The 21,502-nt window shown below is 36.4% G+C and overlaps 4 protein-coding genes and 1 long non-coding RNA gene across 5 annotated transcripts; 4 read left to right on the top strand and 1 right to left on the bottom strand.

The window, feature by feature from the left end:
• Window positions 1–1,897: 1,897 nt before the first annotated feature.
• On the top strand, window positions 1,898–4,033 carry LOC122000627. Its single transcript, XR_006117199.1, has 4 exons — window positions 1,898–2,064; window positions 2,181–2,268; window positions 2,380–3,731; window positions 3,823–4,033. It is a non-coding gene; the product is annotated as an uncharacterized LOC122000627 (long non-coding RNA).
• Window positions 4,034–4,670: 637 nt separating this feature from the next.
• LOC122000626 (60S ribosomal protein L19-1-like) lies at window positions 4,671–7,010 on the top strand. Its single transcript, XM_042555004.1, has 5 exons — window positions 4,671–4,839; window positions 5,712–5,834; window positions 5,934–6,247; window positions 6,678–6,724; window positions 6,803–7,010. Exons 1-5 carry the CDS (start codon window positions 4,728–4,730, stop codon window positions 6,825–6,827), a joined length of 621 nt encoding a protein of 206 aa, XP_042410938.1. The 5' UTR covers window positions 4,671–4,727; the 3' UTR covers window positions 6,828–7,010.
• A 181-nt stretch (window positions 7,011–7,191) lies between these two features.
• LOC122000625 (glutamic acid-rich protein-like) lies at window positions 7,192–10,803 on the bottom strand. Its single transcript, XM_042555003.1, has 3 exons — window positions 10,093–10,803; window positions 9,976–10,000; window positions 7,192–9,858 (listed from the first exon to the last, which is right to left on the bottom strand). Exons 1-3 carry the CDS (start codon window positions 10,395–10,397, stop codon window positions 7,417–7,419), a joined length of 2,772 nt encoding a protein of 923 aa, XP_042410937.1. The 5' UTR covers window positions 10,398–10,803; the 3' UTR covers window positions 7,192–7,416.
• A 2,050-nt stretch (window positions 10,804–12,853) lies between these two features.
• LOC122000623 (proteasome subunit beta type-7-B-like) lies at window positions 12,854–17,551 on the top strand. Its single transcript, XM_042555002.1, has 9 exons — window positions 12,854–13,009; window positions 14,762–14,906; window positions 15,899–16,040; window positions 16,184–16,280; window positions 16,376–16,445; window positions 16,534–16,638; window positions 16,907–17,005; window positions 17,085–17,175; window positions 17,279–17,551. Exons 2-9 carry the CDS (start codon window positions 14,763–14,765, stop codon window positions 17,350–17,352), a joined length of 822 nt encoding a protein of 273 aa, XP_042410936.1. The 5' UTR covers window positions 12,854–13,009; window position 14,762; the 3' UTR covers window positions 17,353–17,551.
• Window positions 17,552–18,912: 1,361 nt separating this feature from the next.
• Window positions 18,913–21,134, top strand: LOC121999822 (translationally-controlled tumor protein homolog). The gene is made up of 5 exons (XM_042554455.1): window positions 18,913–19,068; window positions 20,226–20,299; window positions 20,410–20,535; window positions 20,616–20,773; window positions 20,851–21,134. The coding sequence occupies exons 1-5, from the start codon at window positions 19,041–19,043 to the stop codon at window positions 20,966–20,968; spliced, it is 504 nt and encodes a 167-aa protein (XP_042410389.1). The 5' UTR covers window positions 18,913–19,040; the 3' UTR covers window positions 20,969–21,134.
• Window positions 21,135–21,502: the final 368 nt, after the last annotated feature.

Genomic DNA, 21,502 nt, shown 5'->3' with positions numbered 1-21,502 from the left:
AGATGAAAGTTGTAGAGATAATAATGTTAAAGTGGAGATGTGAGCATACGAGGATAGACAAAATAAGAATTGAGAGTATTAGAGAAAAAATCAGAGTTGAAACTATTGATGAAAAATTCCGACGGACACGTTTAAGATGATACAGACATGCACTTAGATAACCAATAAATATTTCAGTTAGACGATATGAAACTATAACAAACACGTAATTATGTAAAAGGATATATATATCTGTCTTTATCTATTGGGATAAAGTTAGGTTGTTATTGTTATTTTTCACATCTAAATTATATTATTCTATTAAAATAATTCAACTAAGGGTAATATAACAACGGTTAAATTAGGTTATAATATTATTAGGATCGAACCCAATAATATTATAATATATTTTATTCGTATGTGATTATTTGATAATTATATAATTCAAGTTAAGGATGATAATTTAAATCAAATGTACATTTAATATTTAGGTCGATCCCGGAGGTCATTCAAGAATGAGAATGGGAGTAAAGAATGAGAATGAGAGTAAGATAGTACTGCACATAATTTACAAAATCGTGATTTGGATCGTAGGATTATACGGTCCTACGATCCAGAAATCCAAAATTGATTCAGGATCGTGCAGAATTGCTTTTTGCAGTAGGATCGTAACAAGATCAGTAGGATCGGAATAGAATCGGTAGGATCGGAGCAGAATCTGTGGAAACTTTGAGAGGTCATAACTTTTAACTCGGATTGAATCACAGGGCCTACAATATATTAAATCAAAATTCGTTCAGAGATCTTTAATAAATTTCAAAATTTATCCTTAACCACCCTATTTAAAACCCAAAAAATATTATTTAAATTCTTTTCGAATGTCTAGAAGGTTTTATTTTATTTTATTATTATTTTAAATTATTTAAACATATATTTAATTATTTTTGAGTTAATTTTTTTTATCAATAATATTCTGTCATTTATTTTTCCTAAAATAATAAGTTTTTAGATATTTTTTCTCTAGTATTGTGTGACATCAACAAGTATTTAGAAGATTATTTCCGATGTTCATATTTGTTTTCTTGGCCTTTAAATTGAATCATCTTATAAACCAATAAAATAATTTTGACATTGAATTTGTTATTATTATTGTGTTAATAGAAATTTTATGTTCTTTCATTTTATGATATGAAAATATAAATATTATTATTATGCGAGAATAATAGTTAAATTACAAGTTAATTTAAATTTATACATATAGTAATATAATTTGAGATGTTGAGTGTAAATGATTGCATTTATATATATACAAAATTAATTATTTATTTATATGTAAATATATGGGAGGACTTCTGACGATCTGGTCAACGTAGATGACAGCTCACCACCGGGTCAAGAGGATGCGGTCAACCCTCTAGATACGTCATACCGACAAGTTCGTCTTCTTAGCTTCTAGACAGGATCATTAATCATATATGATAAAATTTTAAGTATTTTTAGTAGGATTGTATTCTACTATCCGATCCTAAATCAATTCAGGTAAGATCATGATTCTATCAATTATTGGTGGCGATTGAATCTCTCGGAAATTTGAATCAAAATTATGGTATATTTCATGGAATTTACTTTAATGGGATTTTAAATTTAAAAATATTGGTATGGATCTCTGCAGATTTATTTTGAGGATGGATGAAAAATTTTTATGGACAAAGTGGATTATCTTCCATTAATGAAAAACTTAACAGCATTAACAAAAAAACAAAAAAAAAAATAGAAATTTCACTGAAAAGGGTCCTGCTAGATGTCTGTCTTAAAGTTGGTCCCACTGCCATGTCTCTGGTGCCTGAGACGGGTAGCGAAGAATTACGTAAACAAGAAAAACATCATTTGCAAAGAAGAAAAAAAAGGATGCTTTAATTCTCCTCGTCGCCCTTATGGAAATTAATAATCACTTTCTCAGATTTCTCCTCCGCTAGTCCGTTCTCACCCCCCCTTCCCCGATCGATTTCGCTTGTTCCGGGAGTTTTTATTTTGTGGTTTCTGTGGCCTTCTGCTCTCGGAAAACTGGATCGCAGTGCCTCAACGGTAAGATCTGTTTGCATTTGACGGATTCCTGATCCAGTGCGTTCGATTTTCCCATCCGTGCCACTTTTCAGTGCTAATCTGATGTTTTTTTGTTGTGTCTGTTGTATCCGGTTTAGTATCGTGCAGATCTATTCAGTAGGCGGAGAAAAAAAGGATTTTGATTTGTTTTAGCCTCTGGTTTTGGAGAATCTCGATCTTCAGAAGGTATACTCTTTTCTCAATTAGTGTCTGAAGCATTCGGAGCTAGCCCTTTTCGCTTGGATCATAAATTGACGCTTGCTCTTTTTTTTTTAAATGTTCATTACATGTCTTTAGGTTGTGAGTTTCTTCTTCTGGAGATGGATACAATTGTTTCCGCTGCTCGCGAACGCCACCGGTACATCTGCAGCAGTAAGTCAGGGATCACAAGTCAGTTTGGTTCCTTCTCGCCTTCGAGTAGCTTCCGAGGGATGAACTGTCGAACCTTCAATTCTGATGTCGCTTTTATGCAGTCACTTCCCAATAAGTATTTCACGATTGATGGCTATTCGGAAGCCAAATCTCCTTCCTATTCGCCACAGACGTCAAAGAAAAGCAAGAGGAGCACACCGATCCCCATAAACCGCAAACCTGCTCCTAAAGAGGCCGCTTTTACCACTGATCTTTTTCACTCTGAGCTCTGTGCTGGACCTGCCTACACAAAATATGCTCCTAAAGGGTCCCCTTGCACAACTGATCTTTCTCGCTCTGAACTATGGGCAGGACCTGCCTACACAAACTCGCCTCCACCTAGTTCTTTGCCGATTCCTAAATTCTCCCTTAGAGTGAGGCGCAGCGTGTCTCTCGAGCTTCCACTTTCAAAATCTGATTTTGTTCTTCAACCTTTATCGAAATCAGCTCCATTGTCTCCTGCTAGAGAGTCGGCATCCTCCGTCAGTGGCTTCTTTTGTCACAATGATATTGCCACGGAGACCTTAAGACGGATTCTCCACTTGGATATTATTGATGACTAAAAGGAACGCTGGACCTAAAAATTTTTGTACATAGATGTTCTACGCTTTGACATGTTTAGGTGGCACTGAATAACTAGTATTCTCTAAGGTAAGTTGATGAAACTTTAGCTTATTTAGCATTATCTTAAAATATGAATCTCGTAAATGTCTGGGGAAAAGAATGTTGGGGTGGAGGAAAGAAACTTGCTACAAGATTAAGCAAGTGAATAGTAATGACATTAATTTGCATATAAATCCATTGTTCTTCTTTGTCATTTAGCTAGTTGATATTCTCTTCCATTAGTTAGTTCTAGTCTGTTTATTCTTCCCTTCCCTAGCGTCTAGGTTATTTTAAATGCCAATTCCATAGTGTCTCAGCAACACAATTGTGCCACCCACTCTCTACTAACTTTTTTAGTTCCTTCAGTTTTAACCCCACCTCTTCCCTCACTCATCATCTAATTTCTAATGCAATAGTTCCAGACTTCCCCTTTCAACTTATTCTATTTTTGGGAAGAAGATGTTGGATGGGCTGGACTGTAGCATGCCTTCTTTCCTTCACTGTAATATGTATGGTGGATTTGCTTGTCATCCTGTAGTTATCTGTCTATTTGGTAGTGTTGTTTAGATTCAAAGTTGTATGTAAAGGAGGATTTTAATGGTTGCACTGCCTGAAATTGGTGATCCGGCTTCTAGGTACTACATTTCAGATCTTGGCCTTACCATTTCTTTTATTAATTGTAAAGTATATAATCTTCTAACTTTTTTCTTTTCTTTTCCACAACAGATGAATGAAGAATGCAAGTCTGAATAGTTAGTGTAGGTTGTTTCTTCAGCAAGTTTGTTGTTGATAATGCTATCACAACTTATGTTCATTATTACAGCTCTGCTGTTAGTCATGTCAAACATATGCAATCTCAAATACATGTACTTTGGGATGTCATGATGTTGTGGTGTTAATATGTTATATTTCACATATTGTTTTCCATTTTCTTTTATTTGAATTTGCAATGTGATACTATTTTAGGTTGAATTTGGCGAGTATTTTGATGGATAGGATTGCTTTTAATTCTAGAAATTTGAGAAAGCAAATCTATCCCAAAATATATTTTGATATCTTAAATTTAATCTTTTTTGATAAAAATTAGTAACTGCAAAAATTTTAATGCAAAGATTGTCCCATCCAATTTGTAAATGAAAAATAGAATAATATTAGACAAAAAAATAAAGCCCAATAATATTTGTGAAAGTATTAGACATTAAGCTAAAATGAGAGAATGCACACTGGTGCTTGTGTAAAATTAATTAAAATTTTATATTTTTGTTTTTAGAAAAATCACTAAATTATTATAAAATAATTTTCTAAATTTAATAAAATAGATTATTTATCTAAAATTTTAAAAATATTTTAGAAAACTTGACCTGATGTTTTTAGATTCAGCTTAGCTTTATCAATAATCCAAGTTTAATGCGATTCATAGCACCGGTTAAGTCGGCCCAAGCAATTATTAGAACACCGGGCCGTTCGGCCCATCGTTCTTCGAGAAGTGATATTACACTTTTGCCATCGAGAACCCTAACATTGGATAGAGAACAAGTGTACCGACTACAAATAGCAATCCATTTCGCCACCGCGGCGCTTCTCTGCGTGCGTTCAACTCTACGGGAGGGGAAAGGCAAGGGGGGAGAGTGATGGTCTCGCTCAAGCTCCAGAAGCGGCTCTCCGCGAGCGTCCTCAAGTGCGGGAGGGGGAAGGTTTGGCTCGATCCCAATGAGGTCAACGAGATCTCCATGGCCAATTCCCGTGAGGACTTCTACTCTATACTCACTTGATCGATTTTCTGTTTAATCCTGATTAACCTGTCAGAATATAGTTTATAATCGAGTTTGAGTGCTTTTGGCTTTGTCGGTGGATTTCGCTAGTGTCTATTTTTTTTGTTCTTTTCCTGATTTCTTTGTGGTTTGCATTTCTAGAGCCACCTGTTTATGGGTTCAATTATCATTGATTTTTTTTCCAGATTTCTTCGTGTTGGTGCGGTGCGTAGTAAGTAGTAACTGATGTAACTTGAAGTTCTTTCGAATTTGTTTTGAACATAGTTAAAACTGGTCCTACCCTGAATTTTTGTCGTTGATTTTGAAACTGATCTCCTTTATTATGGTTTTATCTTTTTGGTCGGTTTTGCATCTCCTATGGTCCTTTGCAAGTTGCTGTTGTGTGAGCTTGGGCATGTTTAAGGTACATCGTCACTTGTCAGTAGATTGATGTCTTGATTAGTTTTGTGCACTGGAGTCGACTAGTAGGAGACAAGAAGGATGGGAATAAGGTTTGATGCGTGCAGAAGTTAGTAGGCACTCTATGTTTATGTGCCATGAGAGAAACATGCTTTTTACACTCCTTCCCAGTCTTGCTGTGGTTGCCTTTGATACTTGACTTGTTATTTTTGGAATTTTCCAAGTTGATATCGGTGTGTAATTTTTCAAGAAATAACTGTGTCAGAGTGTTCGATACTTAATTCTCAAGACGGGGTAACGTTGCGCTTCTTTGATACATTGTCACTCAATAAATAAACTTGATCACTGGTTCTGACCATGCTATGCAGACATTCTAAATCTCTAGTGTCATTCTTATCTTACTTTTCCAAATGTCCTATAATGAGTTGACGGTTTTTACTTCAGGCCAAAACATTAGAAAGCTCGTCAAGGATGGCTTTATCATCAGGAAGCCAACCAAAATTCACTCTCGATCTCGTGCAAGGAGAGCCTTGGAAGCAAAGAGAAAAGGACGACATTCAGGATATGGTAAAACCATACATTCTAGATCTTGATACCCTGGGCCTTCTGGCTACAATAGCCATGTATACTTTACTAGCGTGTAATAATCTTTTCCCCTTGTTACAGGTAAGCGTAGGGGTACAAGAGAAGCTAGGCTTCCCACAAAGGTCCTTTGGATGCGTAGGATGAGAGTTCTGAGACGGTTACTGCGCAAGTATCGTGAATCCAAAAAAATTGACAAGCACATGTACCACGATATGTACATGAAAGTCAAGGGTAACGTGTTCAAGAACAAGCGAGTGCTCATGGAAACTATTCACAAATCCAAAGCTGAAAAGGCTAGAGAAAAGACTTTGTCAGACCAGTTTGAAGCTAAACGTGCCAAGAGCAAGGCCAGCAGAGAGAGGAAAATCGCAAGGAGGGAGGAGCGCCTTGCACAGGTACCATAGATTTGCTTTCCTCCCATCCTGTGCGACTTAATTTGTATTTTTTTTGTTTCAAATACCTTCCACATTATCATTGTTGATTCCGTTTGATTGTATTTCTCTGTTCATTATGGTCTTCCTCTCCTGCTACTTGTTTTTTATAACTTACCATCATGATCATATATTTTGACGGCGGGATTATTTTGCTTGACATATGTCATTGTTGTAAGATTTGTTAAGTTTTTAGAGAATTTTCTGCTCAGTGATTCAATTTGAAAATTGTAGCTTTAAGAAAAGCAATATGCAACCTAGAGAAACAAACATGATTGTGACACGAGCCTGATAATAATTGTTTTCTATTTTTGCCTCCTGTGAACTCTAGTATTTCTGAGCACGGATTTTAGTCTGTTGTTACTGACTGTTCTATATTGGTCTGGAAAAACAGGGTCCTGGAGACAGAGTTGCTCCTGCTGCACCAGCCACCCAGACTGAGTAGGACATTTGCCTATTAAGGATAAGAAGCTAATCCAGATATGTCCATAAGCTAATTAATTGTTGTTTTCCATGCAGGGCTCCTAAGAAAGCTAAGAAGTAGGCGATGCTCACTTCCAAGAATATGATTTCAGACAGTGAGACTTTGGAAGAACTGCTAAAACTCGTCATTTCACCTTACTTTGTTTCGGAATTCATGTTTCGTTGTGGAGTCAAAAACATTGTGTTTTTCAGTGCCTTAAAATTTTTGGTAATTATGAATTGGCTCAGAATGCTGTTGAAGCTATTCTTATGCTTGTTTCGATTGATTGGAGATTTTTTCATTCTCACGCGTTACAGGAGATATTATATTCACTTTTCACTCCGATGAAGGCTCAATTCCAAAGGTTTAAACAAAAAGAGATAAAGAAAGCAATAAAGCTTCAGTGGTCCAATTACATGCCGATAACCATTTTATAGTATCCAGGTAACACGTAAATCCTCTAGAATTAGTGCGCCACCAAACAAAACTAACTTAGCAAAATTACTAGAAGGTTTTAAAAACCATTGTTCTTTCCTCTGGTTTTTATTTGCCTGACAACAGATTGTATCGGGCAATAGAGAAAGTACACGATTGTCGAACGATAACTATCAAGACTGAATTCAAGCAAAACTGGTCCTTGATGTAATTCTAACACTTAAGAAAGCACAGTTCAAATTCCTTGTGATTTCTCATCGGAGGGAGAAATCATTTGATAGGGTTGAGAGAAAGGCTTGACGTAATGAAGCAGCACCATGATCAGTGAGATTACCAGCAAAACCACCAACAATCTGTCAGGAATATCCATCAAGAGTTTCTCCAACATCAGTGCCTTCTTCTTGATCGTTGCCATCAACTGTTGCTGCATTTCATCTTTTGTGATTTTCTCTCCCCCTATCATGCTTTCTTCTTCCTTTTCTTCTGCCTTATTTACCTGAACCATGTTGTTTACGATGCTCTCTCTTTCTGCAATGCTTTCTTGTTGCTTTTCTTCTACCTTTTTTACATGCACATTAACCTTTACTTCCCCAGAGGATATTAAGTAGTCACTCGAGACTTTTGACTGCACCTCCTGCAGTAAAATCTTTCCTTGCTCCACCGCCTCCGCCGGCGAGATCACTGCTTCATTTGATTCTTCTGCAGAAGAAACTGGAGCACTATCAGAGCCCTCATCTCTCATTTGAGCTTCTTCTTCAGGAAACGACTCTGGCTCTTCCTTTTCATTGTACACTTTCTCTACTTGCTTCACCGTAGAATGGTCTTCAGTGCTGAATTGAGGATCAGCTGTATTTGTTTGAGTTTGATTGTTGTTGGATCCTTCTTCTTCTTCTTCAGCAAATGACGCAGGTTGATTCTTCTCATCGGTTTCTTCTGTCTCCTTCGTGGTAGAAAATTCTTCTGTACTGACTTCATCATGAATTATGTGAGGTTGAGTTTGATTGTTGTAGTTTCCATCATCCTCTCCTTCAACAGATGCCTCTGGCACTTTCTTTTCTTCAATTGCTTCTTCATCTTCATGAGATGTCTTGGGTTCTTTCTCATCTTCAATCTCTTCCTCATCTTCTTCTCCTTCTGGAGATTCCTCTGCCTCTTTCTTTTCTTCAATCTTTTCTTCGTTTCCTTCAGGAGATGCCTCGGTCTCTTCCTTTTCTTCAACGTGTTCTTCAATTTTTGTTAGATCATGTTCATTTAAGACATGCTCACTTTGTTGTCCAACTGATAATGCTTTCACCTCTTCCTTTTCATCTTCCTTTAATGCAAAAGGCTCTGATTCGGTCACATGGAATCGAGCCTCCTTCGGTTCCTTTTCTTCATTAACTAAAGCAAGCTCTGATCCTGAAATCTGCTCAGTTTGATGCTGGTTCACCTTGTCTTCAGATTCAACTGTCAAAATCTCATGTTCTTTTTGTTGCTTGTGTTCATCAATGACTTGCTCAGTTTGAGTTTGTTTGTTGTTGGATCCTTCTTCTTCAGCAAATGACGCAGGCTGAGCCTTCTCTTCTGTTTCCTTCGTGGCAGAAAATTCTTCTGTGCCGACTTCAGAATGAATTATGTGAGGTTCAGTTTGATTGCTGTAGGTTCCATCATCTTCTCCTTCAACAGATGACTCTGGCTCTTTCTTTTCTTCAATTGCTTCATCTTCAGCTTTTTCTTCTCCTTCAGGAGATGCCTCGGTCTCCTCCTTTTCTTCAATGTGTTGTTCAATTTTTTCTATACCATATCCATTTAAGACATGCTCAACTGATAATTCCTTTTTATCTTCCTTTAATGCAGAAGGCTCTGATTCGATCATATGGAATTGAGGCTCCTTTGGTTCTTTTTCTTCATTAACCAAAGCAAACTCTGATGCTGAAATCTGCTCAGTTTGATGGTGCTTCACCTTGTCTTCAGATTCAACTGTCAAAATCTCATGTTCTTTTTGTTGCTTGTGTTCATCTATGATTCGCGCAGTTTGCTGTTCACTAACATCCATCTGAGGCCTTGCCTCTTCTTCAAGTTCACTTGGCGATGCTTCCACTTTTTGTTGTTCAACTATTTCCTTGAAGGTTAAAGGCCCCACTGGTCTCGACACATTGAATTTGCACTCAGCCATCTCGAACTGAGACTCCTTTGATTCTTCCAAAAATGGTAAAACTTTTTCATCTCTGTGGCGAACACTCTCACATCCTTGTTTGCTGATTTCAATTGCAGGAATAGACTCTGCATAATCAACATGTGGTAGCTTTAATGAGGGCTCATCTTCTTTCTCTCCATTGCCCGAAGCAGGAACAGATTCCTTCAGCTCTATTTCATCATGGTTCACGAGATCTTCAGCTTCAACAGGTGAAGCTTCTTTATCAAGTTCCTCAGATTGCTGCTTGTTCATACCTAGGTCTGATTCTTTATCATCTTCGTTATCGATCATTCCATGTTCAGCTTCACCAAGTGAAACTTGTTGATCAATTTCTTTCTTTCCTATTCCATTCTGCAATCCCAAATCTGTTTTCCCCCAATTTTTCTCATCAAGTTGCTGCCAGCCCAACTCTCTGCCATTTCGAAGTTCTTCAACACCATCACAAGTAACAGCTTCAGATGAACTGCTCTTTGGTTTCACAGAAACACAATCGTCCTCCTCCTATATGACAAAATCCCAAATTAATACAACACTTCTTCTACTGTAACATTTTTTTTAAAATTATTATTGTTCTTCTTGAAATAAAGTTATCTACTAAATCAAGAACGCACTATTCACCTGGATACCGGCAGATCCATCGATTCTGCAGGGAAAAAAGAGCTAGAAATTGTAAGCAAGCAATCACACAGGAGAAGTCCCTACAAAATCCACATGCCACAAACATGATGAACTCACTTATCGTTGCCGTTCAAGCCCTCAGCTTTCTCTTTCTTACTCCCCGGCGGCCGCTTCGCCTGCGCCCTGCGAGCGACGATGGTGACTCCGGCGGCGACGGCAGTGGCGACGAGGAGTCCGCCGAGGACGACGATCCCTCCCGCTCCCTTCACCTCCACCGTCGACGTCTCCAAAGGCCGCCTCCTCCTCGCTTCCCCCGGCTGCCTCCCCTTCTCCTCGCTGGGCTTCTCCACGACGAGCTCGCCTCGGTGCTGCTGCGCCGGCGGAACCACCAAAGAAGCCACCTTTGCTGCGATCTGCTCCATCTCGATCGCAGTCAGCGGGCAGGATAATTCTCCACTACAAATCCACGGCTTCTGCAACCTGCCAAATTAAATGCACTCGAGAGTTGGGTGGACAGATGAGACAAAGAAGCATCCCGCTCGCGGTCGTTTCTGGACCCATCCGAGCCACCAACGGCGGAGGGCTCAAGGCGTCGGACTCGTTCTTCGCGGGAGAGCTGTGGGGTCGGTTTGTCCGCCACGCGGCGTTCGTCGGGCGACTCGATTGGTCGAGAGATTCGCTGGGTTCCCTTCCGCGCAGCGAGGGGCGTCGTAGAATGATCGATCCTTCTCGCATGAGCGAATCGTGATGGGATGGCACGGACGGCGTGGTCGTTCCGGCGCCAATTTGTTATTTTTTCTGTCAACAATTACACGTCGACGAGAAAATTGACCAAGGCAGTGAGCAGGTCGCTCACGGCGCCTTCTGCGAACTGCAAAATCAAATATATAATTTGTTTGCACTTGACACAAGTACAGATATCATAGTGGCGACTTTCAAAATCAAATATATAATTTGTTTGCATTTGACACAAATAAAGATATCATAATGCTATGATTTCACTTTTTTAATTAAAAAAAAACAAAATTTGTAAATTTCATATGATAAATCTAAAGATAAAAATCACACCCAATTTATTTATTTTTTAATAAAAAATACTCACGCTCGTATTCATTATATTATTCACATTATATTATATCTCATTTTATATTTCTGATATGAATCCTTAACTAGAGATGCATAAGAATAGCTATGTGATACGACACATTATAAGTGACCTGAAAAATAATATGAGGTCGATAGTTAAGATTGATATAATAATCAATATGATAGTCAAAGTCAAAATGTACATAGTCAATCGACCCCAGAGTCAGTCGAACTGTCATGTCTCAACTCCCCACTTTATGGGCTTAGCTCTCAGCATACAGTCGGTCGATCCAAAAATCGGCCGGACCTTTAGGGTTCAACTCCCCACTTCTTATGAGTATAGCTCCTTACATACAGTCGGTCGACCTAAGAGCATGTCGAACCTTTGGGGCTCAGCTCCACACTTTTCACGAGCAAAGCTCCGAATATATAGTCGATTTCCCTAAGAGCTAGTCGAACCTTCGGGTCTCGGCTCCTTACTCTTCATGGGCATAGCTCCCAATAAACAATCAGTCGATTTAAGAGTCGATCGACCTAAGAGTCGGTTGAACCTCTGGGGCTCAGCTCCCTACTCATCATGAGTATGACTTCAGCACACAATCCGGTCGGACCCCCTCTAGGAGACAATATGGCAAAGAATAATCTTTACTCACTTAGGAATATTGAATTACTTTGACATATATACACGCAATAGAACCTTTTTTTACCTAAAGGAAGACTGTTATACATTTTCCATTACTCAATATATTCTGATATTAGACATTCTCTGACGCCTCATTATTGAGGAGGTTATGAGAGTCAGCATAAAAAAGAGATCCTCTCCATTGACCAGGTACTCTCACACACACATGCGTACTCTTCTACACTATTGTTCGGCCTTTCGTCTTCTTTTCCATTTTGCTATAGTTCTAATTTGAGCATCAGAGTGCCTGCGTTAGGGACCCCTTCCCTGGTTCTCACTCTAACGCTCCCGTTTGCTCTCTTTGTAGTGTGCGCAGAGATGATCGCTCGGCACCATCTTCTTCCAGCTTAAAGTCTTTTTTATGATCAACAGCAGAGCCACCTACCCAACGCATCATTTTCTTCAATTTCAAATATGATCACTATGATTTTATAGCTATTACACAGATGAAGTAGTTATAAAATGTAATTATAAAATTGTAGCTGTTACAATATGAATGTTTGGTAAACTTAAGATACATAACTTTTAACTCGGATTGTATGTTCGTTTGTTAAGAAATTCTATATTTATTATTATAGGGTGTGACTCGTAATGGCATAGTCTTAGACTAAAAAACATTATTTTAAGTCTTTTAAGAGGCTTTGAAGAGTTTTACTCCTCTCTATCAAGAATAATTTTCTATTCGTAGCATCGACTAAACCTTAACCGTTACGACTATATGTTACAATTATTATAGTTGTAATAGATCGTACCTTCTACCACTATAAATTATAATTATTGTAGTTGATTTCGTTGCTATTATAAAATTATAATTGTTATAAACCAACACGGAGGAGGTAAATCATGGGTGACTACTAGTCATTAGTACAAATGGTCAAAATATGGGAGAGATTATGCTCGATCACGCTGAGTTTCGATCCAAAACCTCATGTGACAATATAGATATAGTAATAATGAGAATAGCACTGGATGATAATTATCATTTTAACTGGGGTGGTACGTCCATTTGATTAAAAATAAAAAAGGGGAAAAAGTCAGGTTGATTTTTGCCTAATTCTAAACCCTAAAATACAAAATTCTGGGCCATCGGATTCCTCCCGGCCCGTTCCGGTCGGGTTCCTTTGTTGAAACCCATTTAGTTGCCTTGTTTTCCAAGCAGAACCCAAAGCTTGGGAACTTATCTGCTTGCTACGGGAAGCCTTCGCAGTTTAGAGCCGCGATCACGCCGCGATCCTGAAGAAGTGCGAGAGTGGGAGATCGAGAAGGGTAGTTCGTCTCTCTCTCTCTCTCTTTCGCTTTACGTTTACATGTATACAAAAATAGGCTTTGCATTTTCTCATCGCATCCTATTTCGGCTGCCTTTGTTGTGATGTCACAAATACGATCGATTGACATAACAACTTGTTTTTTCTTCTCCACCAAAACCTAGATAAATAGAGAGGGTTCGGGATGTCGTAAAATGTTTGCTTTAGGGTTTTGTTTTAAGATTTATTTTTTAGTTACCCCACTCTGCGCCAGATCCAATATTAATTGGATCTCTTTGTTCGTTTTGCTATTACTATAATCTGTCTGAAAAAACTAGCTTTTACCTGGTCTGTCTGTTAATTAATTCATTTATAGATTCTTGGTTTATGCCTCTTTGGAATCAATATGGTAGCAACTCTCAATTCAATAATTATTTTTTGTTTCTTATAGTTTTTTCGTGGTATTGTTCTGCCAAAGGAATGGGGTAACTATATAAACTAAATGAATAATATCATTTTGTAGTTAACATCTGGGCGTTTATAAGGTTCATGATGGACTCCTTGTCCATTAGGAAAAAAATTAATATTTTATGAGCAACAAAGTGCACAGTCCCAACAGATGATAAAATGGAGAAAATTGGTGAAAATGTTATGTTTAGAGATCTTCTTAATATTCTTGCATTGCCAATTTAACATCAACAAATAGTGAATACTATGGCTATCAGCTTCAACTTTTCCAAGTCCCTGTATTTTCTCATCTTACTCTTCTTTCTCCTTCCTTCGTCTTTGGTTGGCCAGTATAACGCATGTTTATTATGGTGGATGAGATGAAGAAAAGGGGGGAGGGGTGGGGAGGGGTTCACTGGAAGGTGGAGAGTGAGAGGGGAAATGATGAAGTCAGTGAGGATCCTGAGCTTGTTTACTTGGATGGACCAGAAGAACGGGAACATGAAAGGAAAATGGCAACAATCATTCTTGTTTGTCAACTGCGTTCATTTCAGGAACTTGGACTGAGAGGGAGCAGCTATTTGTTGCTTACTGCCATTACCTCCAAGGGTTCATTGCTTGCAAGTGGAGGTAGGAGATAAATTGTAACAGTAGTTGAGGGGTGAGACAAACGAAGCTTGGGATATTTAGTCCTAATTGTTGTTGTTTTCTATCCGTTCAGTTTCCAACTGATGCATTGTGGAAGAAATGAGATATTGTGCACTCCCTTCCTGTTTCTCTCATTCATCTACAAAGTAAATGGCAGAAGATTGTGTTTGCACTTTCCTTCTCTCTCCCTTTCCTCTGCCCACCGTCGTTTTCTTGAAGTTCATGGTTGTAGAGGGACGTTACTCTACCTGCTCATAAATTAGATTTAATCAGTATGTTTCAACTTGCATGATCTACAATTGTTGCAGCCTATCAAAAGTAGTTGGATATTTAGTTGAGGGATCATTTATGTTACTTGAAAAGTTTTTTAAAAAATATATACATATCCTTGACACTGAATTTCAGTTATCCTAATTGTGTAAGTTTCATTTACTATTGTTATAAACAATCATTAGTTTTCCCTAACTGATTTATTAAGTCAGCTTCCTATATAATTATTCATGGATCTAAAAAAAAATTCAAAGTCCTTTCTGAGATTAAATTTGGCATGAAAATTTGTGAAAATTTTCCTATCGTCTTTCAATATTATCTATCTCTGCTAGTGGGTTGGTTTCATCGGCTTGTAAGAGAACATAATATCCCATGTGTTTTTTTTATTTATATTTTGGTGCCTATCCAGAATGGCTAAAGCTTCTGTGGATGCTCGAACAAAAGGTGGCTTTAGTTTTGATTTGTATCAAAGAAATGAAATGCTGCTGAAAAAAGGCCTTCAATTACCAAAGTTTAGAAAAACTGGAACTACCATTGTTGGCTTGGTTTTTCAGGTGCGTATGCTTGACTTGTTAAGGTTGCTGGTTGCATAAATAATTTTTTCTTTTAAATGTATTTTGCAGATGAAGTAATATAGTTCATTATTCAACTCAAGTCTTTTTGTTTCTCATGTTTTTGACATATATTGCTTGATCTTTTATTGGCATATTATGAACACAGTTGTTTTATTTATATGCTTGAATCAATTTCCTAAGAATTCTACGGTTATCATGCTCTCTTGTATCTTTATATTTGTTGAAGTGGACAATTGAAGTATAATTTTGATATGGACATCTGACTTGTCTAATCTTCAGTAGATCTCTTCATTTTCAATTATTCCTTTGGCCTTTTTTAATTTGTAAATATATCCAATTTGAAAGCATGTATTTCATCGTCTGAAGTCATGCAAAACCTCAGCAACAATACATGCTTTTTTGTATCAAGGTCATGTTTCAGGGATTTTAATTGATTTTAAAATTTGTGAGGCTATAGTATTCTCTGTTCTATATTTTTGAAAGCTCTTAAATGACCTAGTATTACATTTTTAAAAGTATTTTTGAACTCATGAAAAAGAATCAGGGAATATTTAAAAAATACATAATTATGTGAATAATATCTGAGGTCCTTGTGGATATTGGGCATCTTTCTAACGTGAGCTATTTTTCAACTGCTTTTGACATCCAGCATCCAACTGAGGATTTTTTTCTCTGTTTTTACCATCTCAGTGAGATTTAACTTGGTGTTTTTGCTTAACTATGGTTGATTGCTTCTACATGTGATCTTTTCTTTTTTATTTTTTTTAAAAAAAATCTATTTGCTCAAATTTATCCTTTGCTAGCTATATTAATTAATATACCAAAGGCTAGGATTTTGCAAGCTTGGCTCATGCCTTCTTTTCTCAAAGAATGAAAAGAGTTCCTTAGGGAGGCTTGCACAGGCTAGATGTATGCTTTTGTTTCTTTTATGTAAAGAGAAGGCTTAATGATTTTTTGACCTATATTTTTAGGATGGTGTCATTCTTGGAGCTGATACTAGGGCGACTGAAGGGCCTATTGTCGCAGATAAGAATTGCGAAAAAATACATTACATCGCACCAAATATTTATTGCTGTGGAGCAGGAACTGCTGCTGATACTGAGGCAGTAACAGGTTGGGGTTCCAATTATTCATTTGTCCACGACCGCAGCTTTCTTTTACTTTCTGTTTGATAGGGACTTAATCAAAATCATTTTATTGTTTGTGAACTTGCTACCAATTTACACGAAGTGTACTGTATCTATTTGCATCTCCAGATATGATTAGCTCTCAGTTGCAGCTTCATCGCTATGCAACTGGTAGGGAGTCAAGAGTTGTTACTGCACTTACACTTCTTAAATCACACCTTTTCGGGTAGGATTTCTCTCCAATTTTTCTTAGTGATAACAAACTATTCCAATTTTTCTTAGTAATAACAAGCTATCGTAATGCGAATTCTTCTTTTACAGATATCAAGGTCATGTTAGTGCTGCGCTGGTTCTTGGTGGAGTTGATGTTACAGGACCGCATCTTCACACGGTGAGTGCAGCATCTTCAATATTAACATGTTCTTATTTTATTAGATATCTCAGTTACCTGCAACTTCTGATGCTATGACTCAATGTAGGTGTACCCTCATGGTTCAGCTGACACCCTGCCTTTTGCAACAATGGGCTCTGGTTCTCTTGCTGCAATGGCAGTCTTTGAATCAAAATTCAGAGAGGGTCTTACTGTGAGTAAACAATATGGGATGTCTGCTATATGCATTTTACACTACTGTTGTTGAATTGTTTTGATCATCTATTGTTGATTTTATGAAATAGGAGTTCTATATTAATATTTTATGACTTCAAATAAACATAGTTAATAAAGGGTCAATTACTAAATCTAGCAAAGACTTTTTTTTATAATGACATTGAAGAACACAAAGAAGACTGTAATCATGGTTTGCTGCCAGTTTGTTGCTGGAGTTCTCATATTCCTACATTTTTTTGGTGCAGAAAGATGAAGGAATAAAGCTAGTATCTGAAGCAATATGCTCTGGTATATTTAATGATTTAGGCAGCGGAAGCAACGTTGATGTTTGTGTAATAACCAAGGTACACTAGAATTTTCATACAAAAGATTCCATTTTTGTTGTCCTGGTTAATGACATAATATACCTTTCTCTCTTATCAGGGGCAAACTGAGTACTTGAGGAATCATCAGTTGCCAAACCCCAGGACCTATACCAGTACAAGAGGTTATAACTTCACCAAGGGTCACACTGGTATGTTTTTAGAATCCAAATAGAACTTCAGGAGCTGAAAACTAAACCGAATTCTTCTTCTCTGCGTACTTTTCCCTTGATGATCATTTTCATGCTATTGCAGAGGTACTGACTACCAAAGTCACCCCGTTGAAGTCCAAGAAGCAAGCAGCTGAGGTTGACGCGATGGAGGAATGATTGCTGTGCCTCCCACTGTACTAAATTGGACATGATAGTGGTTGTGTGCTCACTATGAAATTTTCTTGTTATGCTGCCTCATGGCGTGCAAACTTCAATTTGTAGTTCCACTGCACTTATTTTCAAAACACAACAAACGTTTTACTGGAATTTATTCAGTAGCTGCTAATCTATCGAAGCTTTGGAGGTATTGATGCTAGTCTGAAGTTGCTCTGAAGTTTAGCAACACAATTCGTTATCAGGTGGCAAATAAAACACATTTGCTATTCGCCAATTGCATTAAAAAGACTCCATAGAACCTATCTATAGCTTTTTTGTGGATATCTTTGTTTGTGCTTTTCAAGTTCCTGCCTGCCTCTTATTTTATCGAGTTCTTCGTTTATTAGTTTAGATGGATGAAAGTTGATGGGAATAATTATTTTATTACTTTAGATTTAGTTATTAAATTTGAATTATCAATTTTTAATATAAATTAGTCATAGCGAAGACATGTTATGTGTGTAATATAATGCGAAGACATATTATCTGTGTAATATAATACAAGAATATGTATAAATTTTAATGAATATTTTGACATAGTTTTCTCAGCAATTAGATTTCCAAATAAGATCACATTTACAATATTTTAAATTCAATAGGAGCATATAAAATTTTACGATATTCTAAATTCACATGTAGCAGGTAAAAAAAATTAAAGTAGAAATTTATAGTAAAAATTGAGGAAGAACCGGGGAGGAGATAAACAGGAAATAAATATTAACATAATTTTAGACTTTACCAGATTAAATAGTAAGGTGTTCTATTTATATAAAAAAATATGTATTTTTTTAAATCTATCATATTATAAAAATATTATAAATTTATGTGATTCAGTAGTAGTTGAGCTTATTGAGTGAGGTAGATTAATTTTATTGGGCTAGATAAATTGATTGTGTGAACTATTTAGATAGAAATAAATGTTTTGTTAAAAATATTTTATTATTATAAAAAATATCATTCATTTAACAATTCATCTATATTACATCATTCCATAAATTAAAATAAGAAATACTTGTTATTTTTATTTTTTTGTATGAACTAAATGCATATTTTTTGAGAATAAAATAATTCGGATTGTATTTTTAAAAATAAAATAATAGAACCGTGAACTGACTCCAACTAAAATTTTCCAAAATTTTAATCAGATCGAGATGTGCTTATTCGTGATTGATTTTTTTTTTTGGTTTTTTCATATGAAGTGATCCAAATTTATTACCTCGTCTTTTGGTCGGATTCAAAAATTTCCCTTTTAGAAATTTTAATCTCATGCCTTATTTTAAATAATTTTAATTAAGAAATTTACTTGTTTATGGCATGTAGCAATTAATTGTTTAATTAATTTTAGGACTTAGCGCATAATTTACCAAAACAATTCCCCTTTTGTAACAGATTGATAACGCAATCGCACAACCACAGCCGCTCGTTCCATATCACGCGGTCAAAAAGCCAATTACTTGGCCAAAATTAAGAGGAAAAAAGTTTTTTTTTAATAAAAAAAAACAGAACCAAATCTCCGTTCGCGGAGTACGCCCAAACCTGTATAAATTGAAGGGTAGCCTTCTCAGTTTTTTCAATCTCGCCTTGTCGCTCTTTGCTGCTGCTGCTTTCTCTCTACCGCGTTAGGGCTCGATCAACTGCTGTCAGGCAACATGTTGGTGTACCAGGATCTGCTCACCGGTATTCTTAATCAATGTGTTTTTTTTTTCTCGATTGATCATACTCTGTGCAAGATAGATCTAAGATCTGACATAAAAAATTGTCTTTAGGGTTTTAGTGCTATATCTGAAGATTACCCTGTTTTTCCTTATCTTTTCTGAGAATTTTGTGCTGTTCTGCCTCTTGCTTTTGCTGGATTATAGATCTGCAAACTGTTTCTGAGATCAAAATTTGATCTTGTTTGTGCTTCAGGGTGTATAAAGAAATTGAGAAGGGAAAAAATAAGCTCTATGTTAGTACAATAAACATGTAACTGAAGTCTCGTTGTTATGAGACGGAGCAGCTGTTACCTACGATAATCTTGTCAAAAGCTTTTAAATGCTAGGATGTATCTTAGACTCCTACCGGAGATTTCGTTTTCTTTTTGCTGATTTCTTGTTACTTCGATATTGAATTATATCCTTAGATGAAAAACTGTACATTTGAAATTTGTAAGTTGCTTTATGTAAGTATCTTAACAATTTTCTTATCATTTCCACCTAGATAACTTTTTTGGTATAATTTTGAAGTTTTGGTTGGACAAGGTTCAAATGTTGGTGGTTTTCTCTGTCTCTCGTTGTGTCATATCTATGTTTGCCTGTCAAATCCATAAATCGATTGGGTTTATAGTGGGACTGATGCACAACATCAGTAAATTAGGTAGTCTATGAATCAGCCTGTGGTAACTTTGATCATATTTGAAACATTCACCTTTATATCTCTGATGTTTGATTTCTAGATCCTAATGTTTCATTCATCATAGCAACTACCTTGATTCAATAATATCCATGGCATATAACATTTTAGGATTTGCAAGTTTGTGAGTGATTATTCAAAAAGATGTTTGACTTAACAATGCCAGATCTTATCATTCTTTGACGTGTTTCCTCATAATTTTGATATATTTGTTTAATACTAGCAATTTCAAATTAATCCTTTTGGTTCCTTGCATATTAACTTATGGGTATCTTTTTATGTTAGCACTAAATGGTTTAGTTTATTACTTGGTTGTCTTAACAGTTTGTTCTTATTTATACATATTTAAATTGTGTCAGAATCAATTATGTCTCATGTATATGTTCCTCACATATAGATCAACTTTTGTTTGCCAAGTCTGATTGTCTGTCGTGCTCTTCTAGGTGACGAACTATTGTCCGACTCATTTCCTTACAAGGAAATTGAAAATGGGATGCTTTGGGAGGTTGACGGGAAGGTAATTCATAGCATATGTATTCTATACCAACTCTGGTGCTCTCTCCTGCTGTTCATAGCATATAATGTTAATTTTAAATATATTCTAATTAGCTAATGCTTGATTTGCAGTGGGTAGTCAAAGGAGCTGTTGATGTAGATATTGGTGCAAATCCTTCTGCAGAGGGTGAAGGAGATGAAGGCGTTGACGATACTGCAGTCAAAGTTGTTGATATAGTGGACACCTTCAGACTTCAGGTCAATATATATATTTTTTTCAATCTTAAAGATTTGTTTAATTTTGAATGGTAAACTATAACTATTACTATGAATAACAGGAACAACCTTCTTTTGATAAAAAACAATTCGTGACCTTTATCAAGCGCTATATTAAGCTGCTAACACCTAAATTGGACGAGGAAAAGCAAGCATTGTTCAAGAAACATATTGAAGGAGCAACCAAGTTTTTGCTTTCAAAGCTCAAAGATCTGCAATTGTAAGGATTAAATTTGTTTCTTTGAAATTTTCTCCGTTTGACAATACTAATGCACGTGAACTTTTACTCTTGGACAGTTTTGTGGGTGAGAGCATGCACGACGACGGAAGCCTGGTCTTTGCATACTACAAGGATGGTGCAACTGATCCAACATTTTTATATTTCTCCTACGGATTGAAGGAGATTAAGTGCTAGAGAATGCCTCATGCACCAAAGATGTTTTTAATCTTGATCGAGATATCATTCCTTCTGTCTTGAAAACACAAGTTTTTATATATTGTTTCTTTTTGACTGATTCAAATGTGGTTCTGAAATGGTGTTCATACATTGATATATGTATATATATATATACTTTTTTTTACTAATGTTCCACTCTTTTCTTTGTCAATTGATAATGCTGCATCAAATTGGTTAAATACAAGATTCTTGTCATTGATTCTCACGGTTTACTTTTAAAGTTACTTTTATCTATGCAAAAATTTCAAGAAACCTTGAGATTGATTTTATTATTTGACGATGGTTTTACTTCTTTTGGTTCTTTTGTAGGACATTTAGATAAATACTTTTAAGATATTTAGCCGTAGCTTTAAAGAATTTGTGGAAAAGGTTACGATTTAAAAATTAGACTTGTAATATTACTCGGTGAACCATTCAGCTAAGGATAAGTAACAGGTAAACTATGGCAATCCAATTACTGCCCCAGAAAATTAAACTGCCAAACAGCATTTA

This window comes from Zingiber officinale, chromosome 7A, assembly GCF_018446385.1.
Source record: "Zingiber officinale cultivar Zhangliang chromosome 7A, Zo_v1.1, whole genome shotgun sequence".
Classification (NCBI taxonomy): Eukaryota; Viridiplantae; Streptophyta; class Magnoliopsida; order Zingiberales; family Zingiberaceae; genus Zingiber; species Zingiber officinale.
Note: the sequence above shows the minus strand (reverse complement) of the source record. Positions and strands in the feature narration are given on the sequence as shown.

Excerpts from the sequence above, each read along its gene's own strand:
- LOC122000626 (XM_042555004.1), top strand. The coding sequence starts at position 4,728 with ATGGTCTCGCTCAAGCTCCAGAAGCGGCTCTCCGCGAGCGTCCTCAAG. Across the intron at positions 6,248-6,677 it reads GGGAGGAGCGCCTTGCACAG|GGTCCTGGAGACAGAGTTGC; the intron begins GTACCATAGATT and ends CTGGAAAAACAG. Across the intron at positions 6,725-6,802 it reads GCACCAGCCACCCAGACTGA|GGCTCCTAAGAAAGCTAAGA; the intron begins GTAGGACATTTG and ends TTTTCCATGCAG.
- LOC122000625 (XM_042555003.1), bottom strand. The coding sequence starts at position 10,397 with ATGGAGCAGATCGCAGCAAAGGTGGCTTCTTTGGTGGTTCCGCCGGCG. Across the intron at positions 10,001-10,092 it reads GGCTTGAACGGCAACGATAA|AATCGATGGATCTGCCGGTA; the intron begins GTGAGTTCATCA and ends TTTTCCCTGCAG. Across the intron at positions 9,859-9,975 it reads ATGGATCTGCCGGTATCCAG|GAGGAGGACGATTGTGTTTC; the intron begins GTGAATAGTGCG and ends TTTGTCATATAG.
- LOC122000623 (XM_042555002.1), top strand. The coding sequence starts at position 14,763 with ATGGCTAAAGCTTCTGTGGATGCTCGAACAAAAGGTGGCTTTAGTTTT. Across the intron at positions 16,446-16,533 it reads CAGGACCGCATCTTCACACG|GTGTACCCTCATGGTTCAGC; the intron begins GTGAGTGCAGCA and ends GACTCAATGTAG. Across the intron at positions 16,639-16,906 it reads AATTCAGAGAGGGTCTTACT|AAAGATGAAGGAATAAAGCT; the intron begins GTGAGTAAACAA and ends TTTTTGGTGCAG.
- LOC121999822 (XM_042554455.1), top strand. The coding sequence starts at position 19,041 with ATGTTGGTGTACCAGGATCTGCTCACCG. Across the intron at positions 19,069-20,225 it reads GTACCAGGATCTGCTCACCG|GTGACGAACTATTGTCCGAC; the intron begins GTATTCTTAATC and ends GTGCTCTTCTAG. Across the intron at positions 20,774-20,850 it reads AAGCTCAAAGATCTGCAATT|TTTTGTGGGTGAGAGCATGC; the intron begins GTAAGGATTAAA and ends ACTCTTGGACAG.